This window comes from Molossus molossus, unplaced genomic scaffold (genome assembly GCF_014108415.1).
Source record: "Molossus molossus isolate mMolMol1 unplaced genomic scaffold, mMolMol1.p scaffold_m16_p_20, whole genome shotgun sequence".
Lineage (NCBI taxonomy): Eukaryota > Metazoa > Chordata > Mammalia > Chiroptera > Molossidae > Molossus > Molossus molossus.
The window spans coordinates 14,771,239-14,787,425 of record NW_023425356.1 but is presented as its reverse complement, the minus strand read 5'-3'; the positions used below and the strand labels follow the sequence as shown (position 1 = coordinate 14,787,425).

General features: G+C 51.3%; 1 protein-coding gene across 1 annotated transcript in view; it reads right to left on the bottom strand.

Moving 5' to 3' along the window:
- Positions 1-1,633: 1,633 nt before the first annotated feature.
- VANGL1 (VANGL planar cell polarity protein 1) overlaps positions 1,634-16,187 on the bottom strand; it is a 38,072-nt gene continuing 23,518 nt past the window's right edge. Inside the window, exons 4-7 of the mRNA XM_036272832.1 lie at positions 9,022-9,155; positions 7,464-7,596; positions 6,457-6,691; positions 1,634-1,894 (exon numbers count right to left, since the gene is read on the bottom strand). Of these exons, the coding sequence (XP_036128725.1) occupies positions 1,634-1,894; positions 6,457-6,691; positions 7,464-7,596; positions 9,022-9,155 (763 nt within the window). The remainder of the gene's footprint in view (positions 1,895-6,456; positions 6,692-7,463; positions 7,597-9,021; positions 9,156-16,187) is intronic.

Here is a 16,187-nt window from a genome sequence, read left to right as displayed (position 1 = left end):
CGCAGTTAAACAGTCCACCTTGTTAAACAGTCACGCCACACCGACTGGTTTCCCCTTCCTTCTTTCCCAACACATCTTCTTTTTGACCCAAAGGCTGTTGATTCAAGGACACTGTTTACTTTTTTAGGTACAGGTGTATTACAAACATCCAAAGCCAATTCTGACTAAAGAAGGACACACAAACACTACCACCTGTGGGATGAACCAGCGAGGGCACATGGGAACACAGAGCACTCTGACAGTGTCGTCCCTTACTCAAGCAAGGGGATTGTACGCCAAGTACCTGGGGACAGCAAGCATGAACACTTCGTCAAGTGCTGTGGTGGATTCAGGAAGGCAGAGGGAGGCATGGGGTTCTCCTCCTGGACCCCCCTGCACAGACCTCTGCCAAGAAGGCTCCCCACCCCCAGCCCAGGGCACAGGAAAGCCCAATGGAACCAGCTGCATTTAAGATGAATCATTCTGGGCCACCAGACTGGCCCAATCTCCTTACACTCGGTGGCCAGTCCATTCCTTCTCACGTGACCAAACTCTAGAGACCATGTCAACCAGGGGCCGGACAGCGCTTCCTAGGGAGTGAGTGGCAGGGGCTGAGCTGGATGCACAGTGACGGTGGTCAAAAGCCAGGGGCTGGACAGCAGCAGCTGTCACTGAGTGGCACTGTCTGGTGTCCCCTGGCAGGCAGCTCGCTGGGAGGCTTTGGGGAACCTGCTGCCCCGGACAATGAGGGGCTGCCAGTCCCGTCAGGTGTCAGCCCTCCCCTGGTCAGTGGGGAGCAGTGGGAGGAAGGCAGGAGGGGAGGGGCTCCCGCTGCAGCCCAAAGGGACACCCTAGCTGGCTCGCCCTCCCTGTGACCTACCTGGTAGGCAATCCACGCTTCCCTACACTAACAAGCCGTGGGACCACCTGAGGCACCTGGGCCAGCGCCCAGGCAGCTCTGAGGCTGGGTTTCCCTGGCCAGGCCTGCTCAGGGCAGGTGGGGGGGGGGGGGTGCGCCGGGGAGGCTGGGATGGGTGAGAACAGGTGCCAATTACAGAGTTAGCGAAAGGCTACCTGCTCTGGCCAGCAGGAAAGCAGGGTCAGAAACAGGGCAGGCAGGTTTTCTCTTTAGGGAAAAAAGAAAAATCAAATCATTAGTGCACATTTTTTGTTGTTGTGATCTTTCTCTGTAGAAGCTAAGGCAACAAAGAATAGCCCCTGGCTCCCGTGGGTGACGTGGAACTGGACAGTTACACACACACACGTCTGTGGCCATGCCGTGTCTGGCTTCCTGAACCAGAACAAAAACGTGTCCCAGACAAGTTGCGGGCCGAGGGGCGGGGAGCAGTTGCTGTAAGGCGAGGCTCCAGAACCACCAGCTCCGCTTTGGTTACAGCTGTCACGGAGACGCCGTGGGGCGGCTTCTCGAGAAGTCCCCTCCACAGCAGTCCGGTGTCCCCCACACTTCCAGGGCGACATCCCCTGCTTCCTTCCAAATAAAGTGCAGATGGTCAAGGCCGCTGGTCTGTCACCCGCCAGTCTCAGCAACGAAAACGGATACAAACAAGATGGCCCTCTGGCACACATAGAGCTCTCTCTATATATTCTTTTTTTTTTTTTTTTTTTTTTTAATAAAGCCACAAATAGAGAATGTTTAAACCGACGTCTCAGACTGTAAGCGGAGGACAAATTTGTGAGATTTGGGGTCTACGAACTCTTCCGAGAGCACGATGAAGGGGATTTTCTTCACATTGATGACGAGGCTGAAGTCCAAGCATTTCAGGACGAAAACGAGTCCATCCCGCAATCCGTTCGTCACGGCCTCGTCACTGATGAGTCGCCACTGTGTGGACAGCCAGCGCTCCTTGTCATACTGCAGCGTGGGGCCCGCGCGGAGGTACCGCTCCAGAAAGGCCTAGAACAGGGAAGAAAGGGTGTCAGGGACAGACACCTGCTCCGTTCTGACGCCTACGGCAAAGGTGTCCCCATAAACCAAGGCAGGGCCCAGCTTATCCCGCGGGCCCCCATCAGACCCAGCAGCGGAGTCGCCGCTGGAAGACATCCTGGACACCCCAGTCCCTCCGCCAACTTCCAGCCAGAGGGCGAAGGCGGCAGGAAAGACGGGGCTGGTATCGCTCTGCCCAGAGCCACTGTGGGCACCAGCCCGTCCGGGGGGCCTCCTCCCGCACTGAAAGCTCAGGGCAGGCCGGGCACAGAGAGGATGCCAGAGGGGAGCTGAATGCACACAGGCACATGCCCGCCACACACGGCGCGTGCTCTACCACTGACTGGCCATGTGACTGGATGGGTCATTTAGCAAGTGGAGCGACACCCCCTGACTCACAGGCTGCTGTAAGGACGAAATGGTCAGCTAACCATTCGGTGGCACAAGGGAGCTGCAGTCAGTGTCAGCGATGGTTATTATCTTGAATCGGGTGTGCACACGGCAACTCCAAGGGATGGCCAGACCCCATGTCCCCTCGCACAACTCCCCAGTTCCAGTCGTGATGAGCTCCTCAAAGTCCTCTGATGCCCCCCACCTTCCCAGGTGTAGCTCCTCCTGCCAAATGTCATCCTTCAGCAAATTCTTCCTGGCCCTTTAAGTCTTCTGAAACCACACCCTGAACATCTAAAACACACCCTCCTCTAAACGCCTATAATCACTGGCAGGACCCCCATGCAACATTTCACTTTCTGAACAATTATTGACTTGTTGTCTGGGCCCCCCACTAGAATTTACTCTCCTGGACATCAGAGACTGTGTTTTAAATTTGCATTTCTTTTTTTTTCCTTTTTGGTGTGTGCTCCTAGCGGGAACGGAACCTGGGACTCTCTGGTCCGCAGGCCAACACTCTAACTGCTGAGCCAAACCAGCCAGGGCGTAAATTTGCATTTCTAATGTACTTAGCACATACTAGAAGCTCAACAGTACATGTATTACATTAGTAAATACATTGCTTTAGCTGGGAAAAAGGATGAACCAGTTATACAGATAGAGAACATTGGGACAGACCACTCTGGTCCTCGACACGGGTCAAGGACGGTTTCTAAGTGGTGCCCTGGCACCGCCCTCGCTGCTGTAAGGTTCCTGTTCCCCAATTTGGATGCATGTAGTGCCTCTGTACAAAACCTACGTCTGGCCCTGGCCAGTTTGGCTCAGCGGTTAGAGCGTCGGCCTGCGGTCTGGAGAGACCCGGGTTCGGTTCCCGCTAAGGGCACGTACTTCGGTTGCAGTTTGTCCCCGGCCCTGGTTGGTCATGCGGGTGGCAGCCACTCGATGTGTCCCTTCACGTCGATGTTTCTCTCTGTCTCTCCCTTCCTCTCTCTCCCTCCCACTCTATCTGTACAAAAAATGGACAAATATCCTCGGGTGAGGATAAAAAAAAAAAAAAAAAAAAAAGTACAAAACCTACGTCTGATGTAAAACCGGCTCTCTGAGTCACAAGAAAAAGAAACAATTCTACAACCAGAGAAATAAAGTTAAAAAGATAATTTATAGAATAATAAATAGAACATGAGCCTATGAAAGATGCTCTATCACATCCATAATTAAAGAAATGTGAGTTCAAATAATACAAAATATTTTTTTCCCTCTTAGATGGGCGATGATGAAAAAGAATGGTAACACCCAATGCTGTCAAGTGTATGAGGGAAATAAACAGTCTCATCATATCCCAAAGGCAAAGTGTAAAATTGCCACACCCCTTAGTTCAATCTGGCAGGTCTATGCCTTTGAACCAGCTGTTCCTTGACTAGAAGTGCATCCTTCAGAAATACCAGCACAAATGCACAAAAACATATGTAAAAGAGATGGTCACGTCAACACTGTTTAGACCAGGGGTTGGCAAATCTTTCTCTAAACATAAATATTCCCTGCTTTGCAAGCCACACCCTGTCTCAGCTACTCAACTCAGCCTGTGGAGAGAGGACAGCCACAGGAGATATGTAAATAAGGGGCGTGGCTGCGTTCCAATCACACTGAGTAACAGAAACCGCCAACCCCTGCTTTAGACTCAAAAAAGAGCTCGGGCAATCAGTTAAACAAACCATGGTATTCAGTGATACTCAACTGTAGCTATTAAAGAGAGCGAGTTCCATGCGTCCGACAGAGATCTGGAAGTCCTGATAGAAGTCCAGAACATAGCCTAGAGCGGCGGTTCTCAACCATTGGGTCACGACCCCTTTGGGGGGTCGAACGACCCTTTCACAGGGGTCGCCTAAGACATGATAGTAGCAAAATTACAGTTAAGAAGTAGCAACAAAAATAATTTTATGGTTGGGTCACCACAACATGAGGAGCTGTATTAAAGGGTCGCAGCATTAGGAAGGCTGAGAGCCACTGGCCGAGAGAGCTTTAAGTGAACAAAGCAAATTTCCAAACTACGTATATGATACCATTAGTTTTTCACCCCATTTCTGCTCTGAACACAGACACTGCACACAAGCACACCCCTGCTCCTCATCAGTAAGGACTGTGGGCCGGGGAAGGGAACTTCACTCTGTACATTACACTATTCTTTCATGTTTGGGCTTTTATACAAAGATTATTATTATTATTATTATTATATTATTTTTATTTTCACCCCAAGACATTTTTGCATTTATCTTCAAATAGAGCGGGAGGGGGAGAGAGAGAGAGAGAAACATCAATGTAAGAGAGACACATCGAGTGGCTGCCACCCACACGACCTTGACCGGGGCTGGGGACAAACTGCAACCAAGGTACGTGCCCTTAGCGAGAATCAAACCCAGGACTCTGGTCTGCAGGCCGACACTCTAACCGCTGAGCCAAACTGGCCAGGGCAAAAACTATTATTTTTAATTCAGAAAGGTACACATCTTTTTAAATGAAAAAGAAAGCAACTGGGAAACTTGACAAAATCTTGAAAAAAGGAAAAGAACGGCTTCTGTTGGTGGTACAAGCTCTCACTTTGCCATGCAGACGCCCCGTACTCATGACAACCACGGTGTTTACGCTCTTCTTCATCCTGCCTTTTGTAATTTATATTCTAACACAGTCTTCCTTGTCTAACAGGTCATAGATACACCACCATTTGTAAGCCGCTGTTCTATTTTTAAGTTATTGTGGTTTGCAGTTATTACAGAATATTTTGCAAAAATCACCTGCATGTATATTCATGTATAAATGTGTTTGTGCTGAGTACTTTTTCTAGGAGAGTCAAAGAATATGGAAATCTTATGGGTTTTTTTTTTACTGACTATTTCTGTATTGCTTTCTGGAGGGTCGTTCCTTGTTAGTGACAATGTAACCAGCAGTAGTACACATATGCACAGGACAATGTAGCAACATAGGTCCTTACACGAATCATAACAGCTCCCAAGTGTTCCATGTGCTCTATGCCAAGATCACTTACTCTGTGCCATGCTGCCATATTTACTATAATTCTCACACAACAACCCTATCAGTAGATACTATTATTATCCCCATTTTATAAACAAGGAAGCAATCATTGACCGATTTGGCTCAGCGGTTAGAGCATCGGCACTCAGACTGACAGGTCTCAGGTTCAATTCCCAGTCTAGGGCATGTACCTGGGTTGCAGGTTTGAGTCCCAGCCCTGGTCGGGGTGGTGCAGGGGGCAACCGATCGATATGTCTCACACTGATGTTTCTATCTCTTTCTCCCTCCCTCCCTCCCACACTATCTAAAAAAATAAAAAATAAAAAATCAATGGAAAAATATCCTCCGGTGAGAGTAACTTACGCAAAGTCACAAACCAATGGTGGAGTCAGGATTTGGACCCACTTCTGTCTTAAGAAAGGCCATTTGCTAAACCCTTACTCTATTTTGTCTCCTTGACCACCTCCCTCTATAGCTACATGACTGTTTCTTATAATAGCCCTAAAAAGTGTGCTCACATCATAATCTAAAAGACCATTCAGTAAAACTAACTCCACAACACCCAAAATGCCGAATAAAGTGACGGCACGAATTCTACCTCTAATAACAACAGCCAGTTGTTGAGTCCTTCCATGTAACAGGCACTATTTGCAGCATTTCACACGAATGAACTCCTTTATTTCTCACAACCACCGAATGAAGTGGGTTCTGGCATTATCCCCAGATTAGGGAACTGAGGCAGCCCTGGCCGGCTTGGCTCAGCGGTTAGAGCATCGGCCATGGAGCAAAGCAAAGGAAACTGAGGCACAGAGCCTTTAACGGGCGGTTCTGCAGTTTATTGGTGGAGGATGTGTTGCTTCGGCTCCAGAACCCACCGAGTCCCCGTCACTACTACCTGCACTGTCTCTACGTGAAAGTCTGTCCACTCTGTCTAAAAATCAATGGAGAAATATCCTTTGGTGAGGATTAAAAAACAACAACCAACTGTACCCAAATACTAGAAAATAAGTGAGAATCACTAATTCTTATTAGTTGGTGCTTCAAAGAAGCCTTTGATAGGGTCACTCCTGGTAACACCCTGGAACGGGGCTTCAAAGCTGGGGGGCGAGCCGCACCTTCGGGGTCATGCTGTGGGTGATGCAGAAGGCCAGGTGCTGCAGGATGCTCTCCATGCTGTGGTAGTGCTGCTGCCGCGTGGTGCGCAGGTACTTCTGCAGGGCCCGGGCCATGGACGGGAAGATGGCTTGCGCAGCCTCCCTGGGGTCCATCACCTCCCCCGGGGTCTTCTGCTGCTCCTCGGCCTGGAGACGCTGGATGTGAATGAAGGCCTCCTCCACCGCGACCACCAGCCTGGGGACAAGGAAACCCAGGCAACGGGACGGGATTTGAGAACAGAGTCATCGGGACCTGGACCAATTCCTGCCCACCTGCCGTGTCCCAGCCTGCCACCAACTTCCCCAAGGCCCACCTCCTTAGCTGTCACTCCAGACGGCTGGGAGTGGAGGGAGGGAGGGAGGAAGGAGGACAATGCCACAGTAACAGGTGGAACTGGGGCCGCAGGAGGTGAGGAGGAGGGAGGCCTGGGAGACTCGCTTCATCTCGCCAGTGGAGGGTTAGATGAAACAGTGCTAAGGCCCCTCAAACTCGGAGGGGCTGGTGCTGCCAAAGCCACCTGACAAAGAACCAGAGCTGTATCCCTGTTGATCCAGCCACACCAGCAGCCCCTGGGAAGAAGGAGGGAAGGGGCCCAGCACACATGATGGAAACCACCTCTGTTCATTCCGGTTCACAGGACCAGATCTGGGAAGCCAGCAAGGGCCTGTGCGTGCAAGATGGGGCCTCTCAAAGTGTGGCCTCGGGCCAGCGGCTCAGCATCTGCTGGGACTTCGCAAGAAACGCCAATTCTCGGGACCAACTCCAGACCTACTGAATAGTAAGTGACCTTTGTGGGTGGGGATCCAGAGGCCTGTGTTACAACGAGCCCTCCTGGAGATGCTCATGCATGAAAAAGTTTGAGAAACACTACAGCGATTCACTCCCAAGGCTCCCAAGCAGGTCGTGTTCATAAAGTAAAATTTCATTCTAGCAGTAAAAGAAAGTCTACAAAAGGGGGACAGTATACCTTGCTCTCCGCTTCTTTACCCGCCGCTCATGTTCCGCCTCCTCGTAATACAGCTCGTTGTGGCTGGAGTCCCTGCGCCGAGCCGCTGCGGCGATCATGGCCCGGGACTGGCCGGTGGCATTGTTACTGGGGCCTTTGGGGCAAGGACGGCAGAGAAAACACAGTGTTCATGCCACGGGGCTGGCAAAATGGAGCAGAACACTAGGAACACAGCCTGTCGGGACCATCGAGCCATCCCCTCTGAAGCAAATACACATCCCAAAAGTGACTTCCCACAGGGTGAACAGCAGCCTTGCTTCTCATTCAGTATGCTCACAAGAGGAAGGAAATAGCCCTAAAGCCCAATCTGATCAGTGCAAATGGAAAAAGAACTTGGAAGGAGAGGAAGAATGCGCGACAATTAAAACGATAACCAAAAATAACGCGGGGTGTGAGGATGTTATTTACCATCTGCCACAGAAAGGCTCAGCCCGGCCCAGGGCGGCTGCCCTGTCACAGTTCAGCAACAGGACAATGAGAGGGACGGGAGAACCAGGACAGAGAAAGAGCAAAGTCCAGGGACACAGTGACACCGACCAAACACAGGAACATGAGCCCTGCTGGAGCGTCACGGCAACCACACTTTTACAGAAAACATTGTAATGTTTGAGGACTTGCTAAACGGCCCATCTGTGCACACGACTCAGAAGTCCTGGTCGCGTTCCCCCGACCACCTTGACTTTCAGAAAGACAAGGCAGATGCTTTGTCGTGTTTCACCTACGTGGTTAATGCCCTGGTTTTGTCAGTGGGAAGTTTCACTGTTTTCAGGTCACAGGTGAAATTTACCAATCCTTCAGGATTCATGAGAGAGTGCACATCTCATTAGCCAAAAATAATAATAAAACAGAATGTTTAAATGCGGAGGATATTATGTCACCACCAAAACTGACACTGTCTATAAATCACTTGACTTGCTAACAATATGATTCTCTTCTAGGGTTTGCAAAGCTCTTGCCCTGACCCAAGCTGCCCAGAAAGAAATGAGACCATGTCCTGTTTCCTGCACTTAACCATCTGATAGCCCGAAAGGGCTGACGTCCCCAGCCTGGCCTCTGGCCTCCCGCCACCCACTCGACTCCAGCTTCTCGCCAGGACTGAGAAATGCCTGCAAGTCTCTCACCAGATGCCTGAACTACTGACAGTTATATGGTCTCCACGGGGCCGGGTAGCAGTCTTTGCTCTGGGTACTTTATCCACGTTTTGAAAAGCAGCCTTTTCCTAATAGCTTTTACTATAAGATGTTCCCAGCAGGAGGCAGGAAACACACACACATCGCTATTGTTTTCAATCATAAAAATCCCAAAGTGAATGAACTTCCCACAGATGTAGACCATAAATCAACATTCCTCTGAAAATATGTTTGCCCGAGAGTGAGTGGGAGAGAGAAATTATTCTGAAATGAGAATGAGAGGGAACCATACAGAGAGAAGGTAGAACCAGATGGGCCATGAAATTTAAGCTAAATGGTCACCCCAGCTACCCCTACACCCACCACAGACACCCTTTCAAGACACATACCATCTACGTTGTAGACTTTCAGCCCCGCCATGTGCTTGGCAGCTCGGAATTTGGAGGCTGTTAGGAGATTGGGATTATAGATGGTGAAATCTTTATAGTAATTTTCCAGAACCACCAATGCTGCTCGCTGGATACTGAAATAAAAGGGTGGGGGGCAAGATTAATGCAAAGCTTCTTCACTGGACAAGCAGGTCCTCTTTTGAAGTCAGGTAAAACACCAGCGCACCAAGGAGGCTACTGGGTTTCACCACACCTGCCTCCAGGGTTCGAGGAAACAGCCCTGTCGGCAGGTGGCTCCTGTGCCGTCCCAGGCCGTGTCATCAGCCACATCCCATCCTGCCAGCAGCATAGAAGGGAATAAGTTATAACTTAGATTTGTTTAGGCCACACAGAACTTGCCTATTTCCCCCAGTTTACAAAAGAGGAAACTGAGGACCCCAAAATGGTCGAGACGCTGACAGATGGCCCCAGCTAATGAGTGGAGAACACAGCACAGCTTCAGGTTTCCCAGGTCTCGCGCAGTGTCCTCCCCTCCCACGCCTCGTGGCCCCAGGGTCAGAACGCCAACCTTTTCTAGTCCACAGACCAGGGCGACACCCACAGGGCAGAGCATGGTGAGGAGCTGCGGCAGACGCCAGCTCACCCTCCTCTTCCTCCACCCATCCCATCGACCCAGGCCAGCTAGATCGCCCCAGCGTCCCACGGTCTGTAACAGATCACCGGCTTGGCCCCTGTAGGAACAGGGCAGGAGCCGAGGACAGGTGCGGGAGGACACCCATCCTCAGTACTGGTAGCAGAAGAAGCGCTCTTGGTCTCAGATGCAGGGCGGGTTCTACATACCTCACCTCCTCTGACTCTTGCAATCACTCAAGGGAAGAAAATTGAAGTTTAAAAATCTATGACTTGCTCAACAGCATACATTTCCCAAACAGAAGGGCTGGGGCTCCCATCTGCATTTACAAACCTCCCACTTGTGCTCCCGCCACACGTGTGGCCTCTGCGGACGGTGAGCACACTGGCACCAACCACCGCTACGCTGAATCCCGTTATTTGTATCTTGTCCTTTATATTTTCCTTTCCAGGTCCCTTCACAAGGAGTATTTACAATAGCCTAGGTGCCACGCGTGTCCCACGACTTTCCAAGTGGCTCAGGGACCTTCACTTGACACTAAGGCAGTACTGTCCCTAACCTATCAGACACATTGCCAACCCACCCTTCTGCTGCCCTTGGGACTCTGCCCCAGAGGTTAACGCACCATCTGAACCACCTAGGAGTCAGGAGGCTGACCTCCGTGAGAGCAGCCTTGGCAAAGCTCGCTTACTTACATCCCGCCAAGTGCCTCGATCGGTCACCTGCATTCAGCTGGGGTTTAGTCCCCATCCAGATATGCACACTCGGGCGGTACCAACCTTGTGTACTGGCAGTCTGGCTTCCCAAGAGCAAATCCACATTTTGGAAGCCCTAGTCATTCAGTTACTTAGCTGCCCACTCATCGCTTTCATATTGAAGAGCCTACACCTGGAAATGCAAAGGTAAGCCGGAAGGAGCTTCTCCTTAACATGGAACGTAACCCAGTGACAAGGGGACTACTCAGGACACACAGGCGAGCACCGAGGAAAGCTGACTGCAGGACTCAGAGGGAGGAGGGTGCAACAGCAGCTCCCTGAGGAGGTACAGGGGTCCTTGGGTCACACATCTCTGTGCAGGGTCCTCTGGTTGGGAGCCTTGCCCCGAGGGTCTCCAGCTCAGCAGGGCCAGTCTCCACCTTGCCCGTCTGTCTCTGGTGTCTCCGAAGGGGCAAGCGTGTCTCCACCTCCCTCCATCCGGAGGCTGACCACACACAGTCTCCCTCCCCTGCACCTACGCTGGCTCTGGCCTCATGCACTGATTCGCCGGAGTCCCTGGGCTGGGGGAGACGAGGAGCCCCTCCACGTAGAAATAAGTCTGCTTAAGACACAGACACGCTGGGGTGCAACTATTCCATCCCACACTCCTCATCCTGACATGGAAACATCTCTACATGCCTGGATTCCAGCAGAAAAATATTTCCCTGATCAAAATTTAAAAATTAAAAGGCAACTTAGAGTTATTCTCAGGCCCTCTGTGGCCGGGGGTTTGGCTTTTCTGTTCAGCCTTAAGGAGGGGATCACGCTAACTCAGCCCGGGGGGGGGAGGGGGGGGCGAGGCAGGGCTGGTTTGGACTCCGGCGGCCCTGTTTCCCAGCTCTCCACCCCTTAACCACAGACAGCACAGTGTGCTAGCTGAAGAGGGGTACATCATGCCCAGATCCTGTAGGGGTTCCCTCGCCCGGGCACACACCCCATCACCTCCCAGCACACATAGCCGGGCTCACGCCAAAGCCCAAGGCCGCTGGGAGTGCTCAGGGACAGGAGCCACTGATGTCACCTGCATGGGTCTATCTTCCAACAGCTCGAGAATCTTCATTCAGAAAACCCACCGGGGGAGGTTCCCAGTGCTTTCCTCCTCCAGTGCCATCATCTCTCAGAGGTTCCAGAATGCCCAGAAGCAGCAGGGGAACTGCCAGCCCTCAGGCTGACCAGTGACCGTGGCAGCGGAGGGGCTCACGGGCGGCTGGAAATGCTCCGAGTGGCCGTTCACCCTCTCCCAAGACTGTCCAGGCTACACCTGACGTGTCAGCAATACTGGGTGTGAGAACTGAAAATAACACAGAACTGAAGTGCCCAACTTCAAAACAATGGCTGTGAGATACACACTAAACTCCAGTATGCCTCTCTTCACCTGTTTAAAGCGAGTGAACTATGTAACACAGGGTGTCAGTCTCATTGGCAACGCAGGAGGGTGCCACGTGCATCAATGACGAGCTGTGCCCGCGATGGAGGGCAGTGCAGACGCAGACGTAGGTGGCGGGGTGTCCTGTCCCCACACTGCGGGCTGCAGGGCTGTCTGTCCACACCCTTCCTCCACCCCCTAGTGTAGGCTATCCAACCCATCGCTAGTTGCCGTCAACCCTGCCGCGGGCACTCATCTTTGTCCTCATACACCCTCAGTCCAGGTGTAAGTAGAGAATGTGGGCCTCAAGGGACCCAAGGGAAGAGCGTCTGATGTCTACTTCAACCCAAAGCTCAGGGTCTTTTCCACTTCTGTTCTGGTTCCTGATTCATGCTCCGGATCAGTTGAGTTTGTTAGATAACTGACTTTTGGTTAAAAATAACATACTATGCATCTGTCATTTGGCTTCCCACTACAAGAAAGAACAATTCAGCGTCTACTGAGGGGACACCCTGCAGGGCATCCTGTCCCGGCCAAAGTCTCGGCCCACAATGCCAGGGGGCAAGACCCTTTTCCTCAGCCCGTGTCAAGGTTCAGTGTCTTCTTGCTTCTGTTCTTCAGCATCTTACGAGGCCAAAGCAGGATCACCTTCTCTTAGGAAGTCTTCTCCAACTCTCTGGCCATTGACCTGTCCCTAAACTCACAGCCTCAACAGCCTTCACATGTCACTGGGGATGCCCTGAAGTGTGCTAGACTCCTCCTCAAGTCTGGGAAGGTCCCCACGCACAGGAGACACCTCCTTTGGCTTCCCCATGGGTACATAATACCTACTGGCTCCATGAGCTCATCTAGGAAACCCTAGGCTCCCATAGGTATAGGATCAGTCCTGAGTATACATTTCATAAAACCATGGCGTTTCAGAGACAAAAAGGACCTCAGAGATGGACAAAAGCAAACCCTCCAGTTGGCCCCAGTCTCTCAACCAGATCACCTCTGGGGAAGGAGGCAAGCGAAACCAGGGTGGTGAGACACCAGCCATCACTCTTATCACTGCCATTCAGACAACAGCAACGGCAACAGGCCTAATGCAGACACCCGGTGTTACAGGCAGGCGGAGCCTGGTGCTGGGAGATGACCCCAGCGAAAGCTGTGGCAAGGAGCACTCTCCCAAGCTAGAGACCTCTGAGCTCAGTGAAGACCACGTTCTACACACCCTCCCATGTCACCATGGAACCAACCTTTCGCAGACCACAGATATTTGTGGAAATACATAAAAACACAAATACAGGAATCCCAGATATGCATACGAAAAGACGGCATGGATAAGGGAATATTCAGGATCAGGAGAAGCTCTTGTTACCAGTGGGAAAGTAACCCCTCAACTCTGCTCGGTCCAGGTGGGGCCACACTTGAACTCGTGGAAAACAGGGCAGCGATGGTCAGCGCCAGGGTCAGAGGGAATCCAACAGCCACTTCCAAATTAGAAACCCGTGGCGGCCCGTGTCGCCTTACTGGCCTCTCTTCTTTTCAGGAGGAGAGGGTGGCATGTGAAATGCTGCAGCCTTTGTGTCTAATCAGCCACAAAAATCATCCAGTGTCACTGACAACTGTTATACAATCGCCATGGCAACAGGAAGAGGGGGCTCACCCCTGTGCTACATTTCTCAGAAAACCTTGGAGAGAAGCACCTCCAAAGACAGTTAGAATTTTAGCTCATAAAAATCTCAAAGACGTATTTTTGAAAGATAAATCCTGAAAAATAAAAGCAAAAGCAAATGAGCGCCGGCCCATGCTCTGCACATCCGCTGTGGGAGAAGGTATGTACCGCGCCGGTGGCTCTGGCTTTGGCCCCGGACCACGAGGCTCTCGGCTCTCAGTTATTCTTTGACCTTGAATAATGAACTCATTTCTCCAAACCTCAGGTTCTTCATCTGCAGGATGGGAAAAACTACACGGAAAATCCTGCTATAACGTAAGTGGGCTCCAAACTACTCAGCATGTATAAAATGCAATACTCGCCCTGGATGGTCTGGCTCAGCGGTTAGAGCTTTGGCCTGCGGACCAGAGAGACCCGGGTTCGGTTCCCACTAAAGGCACATACCTCGGTTGCAATTTGTCCCCAGCCCCGGTTGGGGTCGTGGGAGTGGCAGCCACTCTATGTGTCTCAGTCACATCGATGTTTCTCTCTCTCCCTTCCTCTCTCCCTCCTGCTCTATCTGAAAATAAATGCAAAATGAGGATAAATAAAATAAAATAAAATGCATTACTCCAAGGCTGGTCGTGGCAGTCTGGTCAGAAATTCTAGAGACAAAGTGCAAGATGCAAATATACCAGGTTCTGGCGGAGGCTGGTGTCACCTGTGGCGATTATCGCCTGAGCTTAAATATCAATGGAGACACCTGGCTGCTGTGCCTCAGTTGGTTGGAGCAATGTCCTGTACACCGAAGTGCTACAGGTTCGATTCCTGGTCAGGGCTCATACCCAGGTTTGGGGTTTGATGGCTGGTCTGGGCACATGCAGGAGGCAACCCACTGACGTTTCACTCTCACATCAATGTCCCTCCCAACCCGCCTCTCTCTTTCCCTTCCTTTCTCTCTAAAACCAATAAAGGCATGTCCTTGGCTCTGGCTGGTGTGGCTCAGTTGGTTGAGAGGTGTCCTGTGCACTGAAGGGTTGTCAGTTTGACTCCTGGTCAGGGTACACACCTGGGTTGCTGGCTCGATCCCTGGAAGGGGGTGTGCAGGAGGCAGCCAATCGATGCTTCGCTCTGGCCTCGATGTTTCTTTCTCTCTCCTTCCCTTCCTCTCTTTAAAAATCAATTTTAAAAATATTTTAAAAAATGCATGTCCTTAGGTGAGGATTAAAAATATATATAAAAATGTATCAATGGAGACAATTCCAAATTCAATGACTTTCCCAGATTCCAAAGGTGGCAGGCATGTAGGCCAGGAAAAATATTAGAGATTCACCCTACACGTTCCTGTTTCTCAAGAAGGAGTTGCCTGCCCAGTTTAGATCTGTTTTAAAGATTAAATGAGATCATATATTTTGAAGTGCCTGGCCCAAAACAAATGGCTCAGAAATGGTAGCACTGAGAGTTTACGTGCCATGTACGTGGGGGAGGCCAATCCACCCCCCGTGTGCGGCTGCCCCACCCTCCCCATCGAGGACCCACCACAGGAAGTGAGCCAGGCCGGGCCCTCTGCATAGCTTTCCTTAGGAACTTAGACCATAAAGTTACGCTAGTCTCTTTTTTTTATGCCTTATCTCCTGCCAACGCTTAATCTCCTCAAAATCAAGCCTAGGTAAAGGGAGGCGCCCATGGTACACACAGTAGAAAAGGCACCAGGCCTGGGTTCCAGGTCTGGTCCTGCGGCTCTGTAACCCTGCCCAAGTCGTTTTCCCTGCCTTGGCTTGTGATGCAGAGACAATGCCAACTGTTCCACGCGGTTGTGGAGAAGAGCGAATGGGATGAAGCCAGTGACAGCATGTGTGAACTACCAAGGACTGTACCCATGTAACAGAGCCTGTTACTGAGCACGAGCACTTTGCAGCAAGGGATGGGCTGGCTGTGGGGAGAGTGTGCACGCGGCCTCCGGCCATGACAGCTCAGCCCCGTCTCCACTCGCACCGAGTCGCACAATTTACTTTACACAAGATGAAGAGACTCCTTGTGTTCTCCCAAGCAGGGTCACAGAACCGGAGAGGTCACCCTCCATCTAGTCCCAACCCCCAATCCACACACCAATTCTTTTCACAACACCCCCGGCAGCGCCCAGCCTCTGCCTGAAGAGAACACGCACTGTTACTCAGCACTGACACGACCCTTCCTCAGGTTCCACCCACCGCTTCCCTCTGGCCCAGCCTCCTGGTGACAGCGCATCAAATACTTGGAGAAGACAAGTATTGGTGTCCTCCCTTTTAACTCTTACTTTGCAGATAAGGGACTGAGGCCTGTAAAAGCACGTGTGCACACATATACACACGCATGTGTCCATACATACACATGTGCGTGCACACAAGCACACGCACACCATTGTTTATTTCCTATTCATTCACTTTCCCCTGGATCTGACCGGGGCTTCTGCCATTGAACGAATACATTAAAATCAGAAAAACCAAGGATTCAGAGCTCATCCAGTCCCAGGCCCTTAAACTTTACAGCCTTTCCACCTCCCTCTAGAAGGGGGAGAAAGGTCGTCCCTGCCAGGGCCGGGGGTGGGCCTCATTCAGGTTTTAGCCACTTCTCTTCAAATATCAGTTTGCTCTCTTCGGCTCTGTCAACAAAAACAGCTTTGTTCATGTGTGGAAAACGTGAAGCCTTCCTTCCATGCTGATGCCCACACGCGTGCCAGCCACCACGCTCTGGTCGCCCAGGTGGGCTGACAGGAAGCACTAGAGAAAGGGTCTGGTC